We start from the raw sequence: 15,151 nt of genomic DNA, 5'->3' as shown, positions 1-15,151 counted from the left end.
AGGAGTTTAAGTATCTTGGGGTCTTGTTCACGAGTGAGGGAAAGCTGGAGCGTGAGATCGATAGGCGGACTGGTGCTGCGTCTGCAGTGATGCGGGCGTTGTACCGGTCTGTCGTGGTGAAGAGAGAGCTGAGTCAGAAAGCAAAGCTCTCGATTTACCGGTCCATCTACGTTCCTACCCTCACCTATGGGCACGAGCTTTGGGTAGTGACAGAAAGAACGAGATCGCGGATATAAATTCAAATTCAAATTCAAAGATACTTTATTAATCCCAGAGGGACATTAGAGTTTCAGTACACACAATTCTGAGATCGGACATACATTCATAGGCAAATACACACGACAAGAACTGGTAATTGTGGTCATTCGCAACCCGAGTCGCGCCACCTTAATAGAGATCAGAGGGTTTACATGAGGATTGGGTCAGTTGGAGGGAAAAAAGGCACTTCAGAGTTACCCTCCACAGAGAGGGCAGCTTTGCTCTGCAAAAAACACCTCAGACAGAAATGCAACACAGTCAGTTATTCACCCATTCACACACACAATCACACCCTGGTGGGGATGAGCTACGATGTAGCCACAGCTGCCCTGGGGCGCACTGACTGAGGTGAGGCTGCCGAGCACTGGCGCCACCGGTCTCTCTGACCACCACCAGCAGGCAAGATGGGTTAAGTGTCTTACCCTAGGACTCGAACCTGCAACCTTCCGGTTACGGGGTGAGCACTTGACTCCTGTGCCACCGTTGCCCCAACATGGGAAAACATTAAACAGATTTTATGGGGCCCCGGTGTCACTGCTAAAAAATTAATGACTGTGTGTACTTTGTTGTACTGTCAGAATACTTACCCCTAGTTCTAGTACATGACTCTGTGGTTTGAAGGAGCCAGGATGGGTAAAAGTTACATTTCTCATTGAACACCATTCATCTAAAGTCTGACACTGCCCTCAATGGCAGCAGCAACATGCTCTAAAGCAGTGCATGCCTCTGGTCCCAGATTTTGTTGTAGCTGTTCTTCATGTCCTAGGTAATGTTCTGCAGCTGTGCTGCTGCCATGCACAACGGAGTTCAGGAGAAACACCTTTTTATGGGTAAATCTCATGCGTAAGGTTCTAATTCAGATAACTGACCTCATTTCCTGACACTTACACTGTTTGGATTTGTTTTTGGTCTAGAACATGGTGACAGCAGTAGCTCAGGAGGTTGAGCGGGTTGTCCAGTTATCAGAAGGTTGCAGGTTCCATCCCCGCTCCAACCAGAGAATTCTGCGGTTGTGTCCTTGGGCAAGACACTTAACGCACCTTGCCTGCTGGTGGTGGTCGGAGGGACCAGTGGTGCCTGTGCTCTGCAGCCTCGCCTCTGTCAGTGCGCCCCAGGGCAGCTGTGGCTACATTGCAGCTCGATACCACCAGTGTGTGAATGTGTGTGTGAATGGATGAATGACTCAATGTGTTGCGAAGTGCCATGGGGGTGGTAGAACCCTAAGAAGGTGCTAGAGAAATGCAGGCCAGTTACCATTTACAAAAGTTCTGAGGTTGTTAGTAGACTGAGTCAAAGGGTTTCAGTACCATTAGTGTCTCTGATGTCCACCGTGGCCTGGGTCTCCAGCAGCAGAGACAGCAGCTCCGTGGTTCCTGTCAGAGCAGCGTGGTGCAGCGCTGCGACACTGTGGGCGGAGCACAGACAGACTTCAGATATGATGTTTAACCTGTGAAATCATGCAAGGGGGGGGTGGGGGGGTGGGGGGGGCTTGATAAAAGCTGGGTTTGTTATTCATTTGGGTAGGAGTGGACCATTTCGCCTAAAACCTGTATCACAATATATCCTTCCCTTCATCATCTGGGTAATGAAATATACATTTTTGGGTGTACCCCTAAAATGCGCTCACACACCACTAGGGGTACGGGTACCCCGGTTGGGAATCACTGATCTAAACCACCAGAAGCAGCATTCAGGTGCATATTAACCCAGTATTATTACCGTTGTCACACAGAAGAACTGTGCAGTCAGCAGAGAATGGAAAGATCTGACCACAGACATTGCTAGACCCACTCTGACGCAAGCAAGCGGTAGTACTCCCTCCTCTCTTTGACAGATGCAATAAAGCATCAGCACATTTAATCAGTCATAACTCTTTGAATACTGATTTTAATGCAAGTTTTTCCTCTTCGTATTTTATAGTAGCTCTGATACAGGACTCATGTTTGGGTGTTTTTATAGTGGGTTTGGTCTGGGTACATATGGGACTCTTGTCCAAAGCTTAAATCTTAGAAGGACCAGACAATGAGAATCACAATAATTCAAAAAGGATCAGCTGTGTGAGATATACAGTAGGTATTCTGGAAAACAGATTCATATTTCAGATTTATTGTCCAAGTAAAATTACATTTACACGCAATTTAGCTTCGGTAGATGTTCGCTAAATGAGAATAAAAATACATAAATAACACATAAGAACGTGTATACACACACACACAAGTATATTTACATATATACATACACGCATACATACACACATATATATATGTACACACATACACATTTACACATGTATACACATATACACACACACACACACACGCACACACACATATCCATAAGCATACTGAATAAGTATTAAAAACTATAGTAAAAGGAAGGTAAAATAATCTACAGATTCAGGAGAGAAATGGCTGAAGGAAAGAAACTGTTCTTGTGTCTGGTGGTTTTTGTGTACAGCGATCTATCGCGTCTGCCAGATGGGAGGAGATGGAAGAGAGTAGATGCAGGATGTGTGGCATCTTGGACAATATTCACTGCCTTTTTCCTGCTCCTGCTGATGTACAGTTCCTGGACAGAGGGCAGTTGGGCACCAATGATTTTTCCTGCTGTTTTAATAATACGCTGTAGTCTGCATTTGTCCATTTTTGTGGCTGACCCAAACCAGACAGTGATGGATGAGCAGAGTATGGATTCGACTGCAGCGGTGTAGAAGATGATCAGCAGCTCTTGTGGTAGGCCGTACTTCCTTAGTTGCCGTAAGAAATACATCCTCTGCTGAGCCTTGTTTGTTTCCCACTTCAGATCCCTGGAAATGATAGTTCCCAAGAACTTGAATGAGTCCACCATTGACACTGGGCTGTTGGATAATGTGAGGGGGGACAGCACTGTGGGAAGCTTCCTAAAATCCACGACCATCTCCACAGTCTTAAGGGTGTTAAGCTCAAGATTGTGCTGACTACACCAGACCACCAGCCTCTCAACTTCTCGCTGATAAGCAGACTCATCACCATCCTGGATGAGCCCAATGACAGTGGTGTCATCTGCAAATTTCAGGATTTTTACAGCTGAGTCATTAGAGGTGCAGTCATTGGTGTACAATGAAAAGAGCAGTGGAGAAAGGACGCACCCCTGTGGTGTACCGGTGCTGATCAACCTTGTGCCAGACGTAACATTGTTCAACCGCACATGCTGGCTCCTGTTTGTCAGGAAGCTGGAAATCCACTGACACATAGCGGGGGAAACAGTGAGCTGAGAGAGCTTTGAGGTGAGGATTTCTGGTATAGAGCTCCGGACCCCACGTGACTCTCAGTTAGTGGACGCCATTTTGGCATGCAAAAAAGGTAAACAAACACGGATGTAACCATGAACATGAACGGGATCCGCTTGGATTTTACTTCGTCGGAGTTTACTTCACACTTTAAAACAGAAGAAATCGTTTTATATAGTCAGAAATTAAATAGACTACACATCTCCGACCCTTACCGTGCCCCTGGGATACTTTTTAAAAACGCCAGAAGCTGTCGTAGCAGACTTCTTACCGGCACAACACCGGACCTGACCGGGGAACCCCTTGGGATTTACCCGGAGGAGCTGGCTCCGGCGGCTGGGGAGAGGGAAGTCACGCTACTGCCCCCGCAACCCGACTCCGGATACGCGGATGAAAATGGATGGATGGACGGACAAATAACAGATTTACACGTAAGTAGTCTCGGTGAGACAGATAATAGCAATCCAAAGTGCTTTTTATGTGTGATCTGACAATTGATCAACCATTGCTTATAAGTTAAATACAGCTTAGCCGGTTAATTGCTGTCATCATAAAACACGGAAACGGCAGCACGCAGAAGATGTTTACTTGTTGCTATGAGTAATGAGACGGAAAAAGCCACGCCAAAATAAGTTTAGGAAGCCCACTAAGAATCGTAATAAAAGCATTTAAAATAAATACCATACACAGTTGAGGAAACATTGGTTTAAGTACCTGATATGAAGCGGTCGCTGCATAAGCGAAATCCTTTACTCTCGGGATCCCACAGCTTCATTTTCGCCCGGTCACTAGCGCGTTTTATTACAATGATCCAACGTTTGCGGCGCTCCGGATCTTGGGGAATCCTGTAGATGGCTCATTCCTTATGTCGTCCGCGTCTGTTCTGCATCCTGGGGCACAACAGGAATCTACCATATTTCCCGTTTGATTGAGTTTTCTGACAATAACAAGTAGTCCAGCTGCCGGCTTCTGCCTGCCAATATGGCGCCGTTTCGATTTGAACTGTTGCATGCCGGGAGAAGTGACGTCAACTCCCGGAGCTCTATAACGGTGTTAAAAGCAGAGCTAAAATCCACAAACAATATCCTTGCATAGGTCCTTGGTTGATCAAGATGTTCCAGGATGAAGTGCAGCCCCATGTTAATTGCATCATCCACTGACCTGTTTGCCCTATATGCAAACTGCAGGGGATCCAGCTGGTGGCCTGTGGTGCTTTTAAGATGGGACAGCACCAAGCGCTCAAAGGACTTCATGACTACTGATGTCAAAGCCACAGGTTTGTAGTCATTCAATTCGGTAGGGGAGGATTTCTTCGGTACTGGTATGATAGTGGAGCTTTTGAAGCATGATGGAACCTCACACAGCTCCAGTGATCTGTTGAATATCGTTGTGAAGACAGGTGCTAGTTGGACAGCACAGGTCCTGAGGCAGGAAGGAATTACTCCATTTGGGCCTGGTGCCTTCCGTACGTTCTGTCTCCTAAAGATATTGCAGACATCCTCTTCATTCACAAGGAATGTAGCTTGTGATTTAGAGGAAAGAGGAGTAAGAGTGTTCAGGTGAGGGGTGGCGGCTGCAGCTATGCTGGAGTGGAGGAGGGGTGTGACATTCCTTTCCTCAAAGCGACAGTAAAAGCCATTTAGCTCCTCAGCAAGGCCATGATTAACATCAGAAATGAAAGATGGTCTCCTGTAATTGGTAATGTGCTGAATGAGTGCGTTTACATGCAGCCAGTAACCCCTTTAAAACCCGAATATTCACAATAACCCGGTTCCGCAGGTCCATGTAAACACCGCCAAAACCCGGATATGCTCATAACCGGGTTTTTAAAAACCCGGTTACTACACCTGGGGTAACCCTTTTCTAACCCGAATGTTTGGTCGTGTAAACGCATACCGGGATATCCCCATCAAAGCGTGTGTTCTGCGCATGCTCTGTTCGCAAGGAATCTTGGTCTTTTGAGTAGCGAGACGTCTTGTATGCGCCAGAACACCGGAAGTAAACAACAAGTTGGGAGCAAAATGGCGAGTCGCGGCACAGCACCACACTTTTGGAGTGACGAAGAAACTAAAGCACAAACAAACGCGGTCGCTATCTCTTCCGAACTGGGAAACATGTTGTTGTTTTCACGGATACCGGAACAAGAAGAACCGGAAATTACGCATATTGCGTCTGGACGTAGTCCATACGTCTTGACGCTACCCCAACGTCTGCATTTAAATCGGGTTATGCAAGTTAGGGGTAACTCTTTCTATTTATGCTTGTAAACGGGTTATTCTGATCAACTCAGAAACCCGAATACCGACCTTAACTCGATCATAACCCGGAAATTGGCTGCATGCAAACGTAGCAGCTCTGATCTTCTTAAGCCGGGCGTACACTGTGCGACTTTTTCACCCATAGCACTCAGCTTCAGCTCAAACTGTACGACTTCCTCGCAGGGCAGATCTCACGAGTCATGTGCTCACACTGTACGACCCAGTTCTTGGATGCGACCTGACTTCTCACACTGTACGTCTGGTAGCAACACGTCAGACCTAAAAATAAGCTAAAAATAGCAGTTTTTACACAACACGTCAGGCTTTTTTGTCTTGTTTTGCCTGTTGTCCTTCGGGAGTGCTGCAGGAGGACACACAGGGATTTATGGGGGTTGGATGAGGAAAACGAAATAAAGAAAGTAAATCTGTGTTTTGTGATCAGTTTAATTTGACATGAACACGACAAACACGCTTTCTTGACAATCTTTGAGAGTAAAAAAAACGTGTAGAAATAAAAAAGAACAACGTGTGTTATTAGGGAAATAGCGGGCGAGCGGTGTTGATGCAGGATTGCGCATGCGCCGTGAGCGGTTCTGATACTTTTTGGGTCACAGCTGCTCGCAGCGCCGCTTCAACAGTGCAATACCCTCACGAGGGACGAGCAAAATATTAAACACGCCAGAAGTCAGTGCAAGCTCACGATTGCTGATCTGTAGCTGGTCACGTGGTGTTAATCGCCTCTCGTAACTAGGGTTGTCACGGTAACCGGTATAGCGGTAAACCCCGGTAAAAAAGTTGACAATAAAAATAACCGTCCGGTGAAGATGGTTGGCTAGAAGACGTGTTTTCACTGTGCTCCCGCTCCCACCTGTATTTTTTACAGTGTTATGCGCGATACTGTCTATATTTTTATCTAAAATATTGACTGAGAGTTATAGGAATACGCAACAGCCATAATTACGCTTTTTGGATGACAAGTAATGTCGAAACAGACGAAGATACAGACTCGAAAGACGACGGCCGCCATGATGAACAACAGTGCTAGCCAATCGGACATGCTAGTAGCAATGGGCAACCAGCCCTCGCCCCCAGTGGACACCGCAGCTCTCATCCGTGAGGTGACTAATAGCATCAGTGAGGTAATTGATCAAAAACTGTCTACACTGTCCGGGACACTGGAGAAAATTTCGTCCTCGCTGGAAAGTGTCTCCCAGCGCGTCACGGAGGCAGAGCAGAGAATCTCTGATGTGGAAGATGGGGTGAATGACCTCGCGGGAAGACTGGTTGAAGCTGAGGGGAAGATTAAGATCATGGCAAAAAGCTTGGATGACTTAGAGAACCGCAGCAGGCACGACAACATCCGCATTATTAATCTGAAAGAAGGCGCAGAGGGTGAGAGTCCTGCTCAGTTTTTTGAAACCTGGCTACCTGCTACGCTTGGGCTGGGCAACAGCTCCACGGGTAAAGCCCGCATTAAAATTGATAGTGCACACCGGGGCCTTGGCCCGCGGGGTACTCGCCCCAGGCCGGTGATTATTAAGCTCCATAACTCCAGAGACAAACAGCGGATCATGGCAGCAGCGAGAGCGGCGCCAGAACTTCACTACGAGGGACAGCGGATCTTTATACACCAGGACTTTTCCTACGCGATCCGTGAGAAACGACGGGGATTTAATGCTTCCTGTCCTGCGTTAATTGACAAGGGCATTCGCTTCAGAATGCGCTACCCAGCGACGCTCGTGTTGAATCATAATGGCACTGAGCATAAGTTTGATTCGTTTAAAGATGCACAAAGTTTCATCAATGCGCTGGATTAAAAGACAACTGATACTTGTCCTGTACAAACTGTGGCACTGTTGGATTTAACTTGGAACATGGCATGGATTCAGCACGCCGCAGGATGCGTAAGTCCAATATGTTTATTGCAGCCTGAGGGAAGAGAGACAGTTTAAAGGGAAAATAGAGGTTTGTTCGTCTTTTGTTCCTAAAATGGCTTTAGGGCCAATATCTAGTATAAAGTATTAATTGTTTACTCAGTCTTCAGTTTTTCTCTTTTTTCACAACTGACAGTAACCTGATCTTATTCAGGTTTGGGAAGCGGGGGTGGGGTTCTGTTTTGTTTTCCCCCGTGGAGTGAAACTTCTTTTGGCTACACTGGTCTTGTAATACCACCCAGTGGGTGGCTCTTTCGTTCTTGATTTCCTTTTTTTGTGTGTGTGTGTGTTTGTGTGTTTGTTTTTGTTTTGTGATATTTTGACGTCTATCCTAATTCCTATATTCGTATGCAATTTGTTGTGTGTGTGAAGGTTTCCTTGCCATTCGTTTACGATGGTTTTGTTCATGTCAGCACGGCCAGTCCAGGTCATGGGTTAAATCTTTACAGTGTGTTTATTATGATGGTTCTCTCTGTTTGCTTTGGGTTGACGATTTTTGTCCAATGACTGACATCTTATACAGTGAGTAACATTAAAATTATGACTCTCAATGTCAAGGGAATTAACCACGTTATTAAGAGACGCAAAATAGTTTCCTCACTCAAAAAAGATAGAGTGCAGATTGCATTACTGCAAGAGACCCACCTCACAGATTCTGAACACTTAAAACTCAAGCGTGATTGGGTGGGACAAATTTATTTTTCTTCTTTTAACTCTAAAAGTAGAGGGGTTGCAATATTGATCCATAAAAATCTACCGTTCACTCTAAATGCTATTGTAAGGGATACGGACGGACGATTTACTCTGATAACTGGACTGTTATATGGGGAACAAATTCTATTGGGAAGTGTTTATGCACCAAATACTTTTGATAGATCGTTTTACTCAAACTTTCTGGCGAAAACTTCCTCTGTGTGTCCAAGTCACGTAATAATTGGTGGGGATTTCAACTGCGGTTTGAATCCTAAAACTGATTATAATCCACCAAAATGTCAACCGCCTTCAAAGATGGCAAAGGCTACAATGGACGTCTGCTCAGATCTTGGTCTTTTTGATGCCTGGAGAGTTTGTAATCTGCATGTGAAGGACTTTACATTTTACTCACGCCCCCATTTTTCTTTTTCCAGAATTGATTACATGTTTGTTTCTAGATCTGCCCTTGACAGAACTCGGGGTTGTTTGATCAACACATGCACTCTCTCAGACCACTCATCAGTCTCAATAGAGTTCTTACCACCTTATTATGATCCTTTGTCTAGACACTGGCGGCTAAATCCAGCTCTCCTTAGTGACCCTGAATTTGTTAAATACTTAGAAGATCAGTGGGAACTTTTTCTCTCTACAAATGACTTACCAGGGGTTAGTGCTTCTACTCTATGGGAGGCAGGTAAGGCATTTCTCAGGGGCTCTATTATCTCTTTCACCTCAGCGAAAAAGAAGAGCAACTTAGCCAAACAATTCGTACTTGAACGCGATATTACTAATTTGGAGAGAGAGTTTAAGAAATCCTCGTCTGTTTCTGTGCTTAAAAAATTGGATGCAGTTAGATCAGCCCTGGACCAACTACTAACTCAGAAAGCAGAAACTGCAATGTTTTATGCAAAGCATAGATTATTTGAATCGGGCAACAAACCTGGACGCTTACTTTCCCGACTTGCCCAGGGGAAAATGGGCTCTTATGCAATACCCTCTCTAAAAGATAAGAATGGTGTTTTACAATTTGAGACTAAGTACATCAGAAAAATAATGAAAGAGTTCTATCAGGACTTATATTCACCTGAGTGTCAAAATACTGCAGACGTTAGGAAACCGTTTCTTGATAAAGTTAATCTTCCTGTACTATCAGAGGAAAGTCGATTAGATCTTTGCAGTCCTATTAGGACGCAGGAGGTTTTAGATGCAATCAAATCCTTACAGAGTGGAAAAGCTCCAGGCCCTGATGGGTTTGGGCCAGAGTTTTATAAAAAAAATGGCCAAACACATGGTGGGTCCTTTATTGAACATGTATATAGAATCTCTTGAGAGGGGCACACTCCCACCCACCTTAAACCTTACCCATATATCCCTGATTTTAACGAAGGATAAACCTGCAGATCTGTGTACATCTTACAGACCTATAAGTTTACTCGGTGTAGATTGTAAGATTTTGTCCAAAATTTTATCTAGACGATTGGAGGAGGTTCTGCCAGTTCTGATAAAGCCTGACCAAACGGGTTTTGTCAAAAATAGATACTCCCGCTCCAATGTACGTCGACTCATAAATATTGTGCAGTTCTCTCAGAACACTAATTATAGGGCTCTTGCAATTTCATTGGATGCTGAAAAAGCATTTGATCGGGTGGAATGGAAGTATCTATTTGATGTTTTGGAAAGATTTGGGTTGGGATCTGAGTTTGTCAAGTGGGTCAAACTGTTGTATGAGGCCCCAGCTGCAAGGGTACTGGTTAACGGCTCGGTTTCAGATGCTTTCCCACTGGGTAGAGGAACGCGTCAGGGATGCCCCCTTTCTCCCTTGCTGTTTGCACTAGCATTGGAGCCGCTGGCAGAGGCTGTAAGAATTGACCCTGAGATCTGTGGGGTAACCTTGTTAAATACTGAATACAGAATTTCCCTTTACGCGGATGACGTGTTGCTCTTTCTCACTAAGCCAGAAACCTCTATTCCTGCACTGACACATATCATTAATCAATTTGGCCTTTTTTCAGGGTACAAAATAAATTATGATAAATCTGAAGCTTTGCTACTGGGTGATGGGGGGAGGTGGGACATTCCTCCTAATTTTCCTTTCAGGTGGTCAACCACAGGTTTTACATATTTAGGTATCAGGGTGTCCGCAGATACAACTGAGCTGTACAAGTTGAACTTTAAGCCTATTGTGGCTTCAATCAAAAATGACCTCAATAGGTGGTTTGATCTCCCCCTGTCTTGGATGGGTAGAATAAGTTTAATCAAAATGAATGTTTTACTCAGAATATTATATCCCATACAAATGTTGCCTCTCAGGATCAACAGGAAAACATTCTCAGAGATTGAGGGATATCTTTCTAAATTTATATGGCATGGGAAGAAATCTAGACTTAAGATACAGATTTTACAACTACCTACAGATGAGGGGGGGCAGGCACTTCCTAACTTCTTATATTACTACTGGGCTTGCCATGCACAAATAATTTCAGGGTGGTTACACTCCTTTTTGTACCCAGATGAGCCACTAGTGGATACTTGGTGCTGTGACCCTCTATCGCCTCTTAGTCTCTTATCTATTGATCTGGCTGACCTTCCTCTTGGTGTCAGAAATAATTTTATTTTGATGTCTACACTTAAGGTTTGGCATAATATTGCTGCCCACGTCGGAAGAAGAGGTTTTTCTAGTGCACTGCAGCCTCTAATTAGGAATAAAGCTTTCCCCCCAGGTATTGGCATTAGTATATTTGATGTTCGGCACTCTAAAAATATAAGATTTATTTGCAATCTGTTTGATAGGGGTAGTTTTATGGCCTTTAATCAAATTCAAATTAAGTATAATTTACCACATTAACACTTTTTTGGGTTCCTACAAGTAAGACATTTTGTAAATTCCCTTAAATTTCCAGCCAATCAGCCAGTTTTAAACCCTATTGAAAGCTTTCTTCTTAAATTTAATGAGGAAATAATCACAAAAAAGAAATTTGTCTCTCTTTGTTATGGGAAATTATTGTCTTTGAATTTTGTGACCACTGATAAGGCCAGGGTTCGGTGGGAGACCGACCTCAAAGTTCAGCTTAGTACAGAAGCATGGTCCAAAACTTTTAGATCTGCCAAGAAATTGTTTTCCTGTAACAGACTCCAGGAAAGCCATTACAGAATTTTACATAGACTCCAGCGAACGCCAGAGTTTCTAAATAAAATTCATCCTCAGATTTCTCCTCTTTGTGTAAAGTGCAATACGGGTGTGGGGACATATTATCATTGCATATGGCAATGTCCTTTAATTTTTAGATTTTGGGAAAATATTGCTATAGAGCTTCGCTCCATATTTCATCAAATGATCCCACTGAACCCTGTGCTGTTCGTTCTGGGTCTGTCTATAGAAGGGATCTCTCTGTCTTCTGTACAGATGCTCTTGTTAGGTAAACTTTTACATTTGGCGAGGCGATGTGTACTGTTTCAATGGATTCGGATACAGCCTCCCACTGTTACACAATGGTACAGAGAAATGTTTAAGGTGCTGCCAATGGAGCGCCTCAGTGCCGTCATAAAGGGCAATTGTAATGCATTCTGTAGGACATGGCAGCCGTTGCTTGATCACTTACCTCGTGACCTTGCTGTGTTATTACATAAAGGGGGGTCACATTTTGCTTTTAAACATCATGATTAATGTCTGCATCCCCCCCCCCCTGTTACTTTTGCTTGACTTCAAATGTGAAACGCTGTACGTATTTTGACCCAGACATATATATATATATATATTTGTAACTCATGTACCTGTATTTGTTTTTCCTTTTCTTATTTATATCTGGCTGTGCTGATTTGTAGTTATTTGTGTTGTTCTAAAAACTTAATAAATCATTGTTTAAAAAAATAAATAAATAACCGTCCAGTTTTTAAAAAACTAAATTATCTCGGTGGGTTTACCGTGGTCGCGGTTTAGGCGCGGTGACCCTTACCAGCCACCGTCGCTTCTGCTGAAGTTCCCGCGCACACGCACTTTTTAGTTGGCAACCAAAACTTTGAAGCTGAAATAATGGCCGAAGGAGGAGACGGCAGCGCCCAGGACATCCATCAGCCCTCAAAGAAGACTAAATCGGAAGTATGGGCATATTTTGGATTTCTGAAAAATGCTGAGGGACAGTTAATAGAAGACGGCTATCCCGTTTGCAGAACGTGCAGGAAACAAGTGTCTGCAAAAGGCAGCAACACTTCGAATCTAATGGCACATCTGAGTGACCGTCACCCACGTCTCTACAGCCAGTGCAAGGTAGGTTAACATTAGCATTTTAGCTTAAATGCATGACGTGAGGACTTTTGGCTGAGGGAGAATGCTACGAGTCACTATATACTGCAGCCGCAGCGTCCTCTGCCAGCATTTAAACCGTGTCACGGACACCCTGTTGCTGGATGAAGCATCTTATTTGTTGATGATGAAGAGAAATATACAATTAGTTCCTTGTCATTGATTTGTTTACTTATTCAATGCCATTTATACTTGAACATTTGGATTTGATTACATAGTGTAGTAGTTATTTTAGTCATTTGTTTAAAGTGGCTATTTATTTTAAATACATATTTTTTAAGGTTGACTTGTACAGCGCTCAAGTCAAGTGTGGACTGGAGTTTTAGATTTTCATTTTGATAATGAAGAAAACAAGTATATGAGAAAACAAGTGGTGTTTCTTTGATTTGTTTACATATTGTTTATGTTTTGAATGTTTGGATTTGTATCATTTAAACCTGCACTGACTGCTGTAACATGTTCCAGAAAAAGAAGCTATTTGTTCCTTTACTTGTGAAAAGTTGCACTTTTGCTAAGGCTTTGTGTTATTTTAGGTTTAATAAACACTGTTAAACCTTTTCAGAACTATTTCAGTTTGTGTAGAACAGGACTATCAATGCTTTCTGAACATATGCAACACCGTTTAAAAAATACCGCGATAATACCGAAAACCGTGATAATTTTGGTCACAATAACCGTGAGGTTAAATTTTCATACCGTGACAACCCTACTCGTAACCCCCTGTACACGACACGACGCTCAGCGCAAAACTCGCCCCGATCTTGTGGATTCTTGCACGAGTGGAAAAAATCGGCTCAAAAAAGTGAAAAAGTCGGACAGTGTCCGCCCGGCTTTAGTCAAAGTGTTCCTGAGTGATTTGTATAGAGCTCCAGGAGTTGACGTCACTTCTCCCAGCATGCAACAGTTCAAATCGAAACGGCGCCATATTGGCAGGCAGAAGCCCACAGCTGGACTATTTGTTATTGTCAGAAAACTCAATCAAACGGGAAATATGGTAGATTCCTGTTGTGCCCCAGGATACAGAACAGACTCGGAATAAGGGATGAGCCATGTACAGGATTCCCCAAGATCCGGAACGCTGCAAATGTTGGATCATTGTAATAAAACGTGTTAGTGACCGGGCTCAAATGAAGCTGTGGGATCCCGAGAGTAAAGGTTTTCACTTATGCAGCGACCGCTTCACATCAGGTACTTAAACCAACGTTTCCTCAACTGTGTATGGTGTTTATTTTAAATGCTTTTATTACGATTCTTAGTGGGCTTCCTGAACTTATTTTGGCGTGGCTTTTTCTGTCTCATTACTCATAGCAACAAGTAAACATCACGTAAAACGTGGCCTCGTGAGTTCTGCGTGCTGCCGTTTCCGTGTTTTATGATAAGCTGTATTTAATTTTTAAGCAATGGTTGATCAATTGTCAGATCACACATAAAAAGCACTTTGGATTGCTATTATCTGTCTCACCGAGAAGACAGATCCTGAGACGCTCCTGCCTGACATATTTATTTTATTCACGGAAAAAAATTAAACTAGTGATTTCTCTTGGTGTTCAGTTTATACATTCAAACAGCACAGCACTCTATTTAAACTACTTACATGTAAATCTATGTTATTTGTCCATCCATCCATTTTCATCCGCTTATCCGGAGTCGGGTTACGGGGGCAGTAGCGTCGAGAGTCGAGAGGCCCAGAATTCCCTCTCCCCAGCCACTTGGGCCAGCTCCTCCGGGGAAATCCCAAGGGGTTCCCCGGCCAGGTCCGGTAAGAAGTCCGCTCCGACAGCTTCTGGCGTTTTTAAAAAGTATCCCAGGGGCACGGTAAGGGTCGGAGATGTTTAGTCTATTTAATTTCTGACTATATAAAACGATTTCTTCGGTTTTAAAGTGTGAAGTAAACTCCGACGAAGTAAAATCCAAGCCGATCCCGTTCATGTTCATGTTTACGATCCGGGTTTGTTTACCTTTTCTGACTGCCAATATGGCATCTACTAACTGAGAGTCATGTGGGGTCCGGAGCTCTATAGAGGCCTGTCTCCTGCCCTATAAGCCTGCTCCTTTGCCTTTCTCAACTGGCTCAGTGTCGCTGTAAACCATGGCTTGTTGTTATTAAAGATGCGAAGGTGATGTAGGATGTCACAGTGTCCGTCAGCTCGTTCAGATCGTCTGTGGCATCCGCAAATACTCCAGTCTGTACAATCAAAACAGTCTTGTAACTCCTCATTTGCTTCATTTGTCCATTTCCTCACTGTCCTGATGGCTGGCTTTACAGATTTTAGTTTTTGTGTATAATTGGGGATAAGATGAATCAAATTATGGTCAGAGAGGCCGAGAGCTGCACGAGGGACAGAGTGGTATGCCCCTTTAAGAACTGTATAGCAATGATCCAATATGTTTTTGCCTCTAGTAGGACATCTGATGTGCTGTCTGTATTTCGGTAGTTCGG

At 43.8% G+C, this 15,151-nt stretch overlaps 1 protein-coding gene across 1 annotated transcript in view; it reads right to left on the bottom strand.

Moving 5' to 3' along the window:
• Positions 1 to 15,151, bottom strand: part of LOC107376744 (caskin-2) — a 175,390-nt gene that overhangs the window by 119,127 nt on the left and 41,112 nt on the right. The window contains exon 4 of the mRNA XM_070545349.1: positions 1,566 to 1,663. Coding sequence (XP_070401450.1) covers positions 1,566 to 1,663 — 98 coding nt within the window. The remainder of the gene's footprint in view (positions 1 to 1,565; positions 1,664 to 15,151) is intronic.

Source organism: Nothobranchius furzeri, chromosome 16 (genome assembly GCF_043380555.1).
Source record: "Nothobranchius furzeri strain GRZ-AD chromosome 16, NfurGRZ-RIMD1, whole genome shotgun sequence".
Taxonomy (NCBI): domain Eukaryota; kingdom Metazoa; phylum Chordata; class Actinopteri; order Cyprinodontiformes; family Nothobranchiidae; genus Nothobranchius; species Nothobranchius furzeri.
This window is presented reverse-complemented; position numbering and strand designations above follow the sequence as displayed.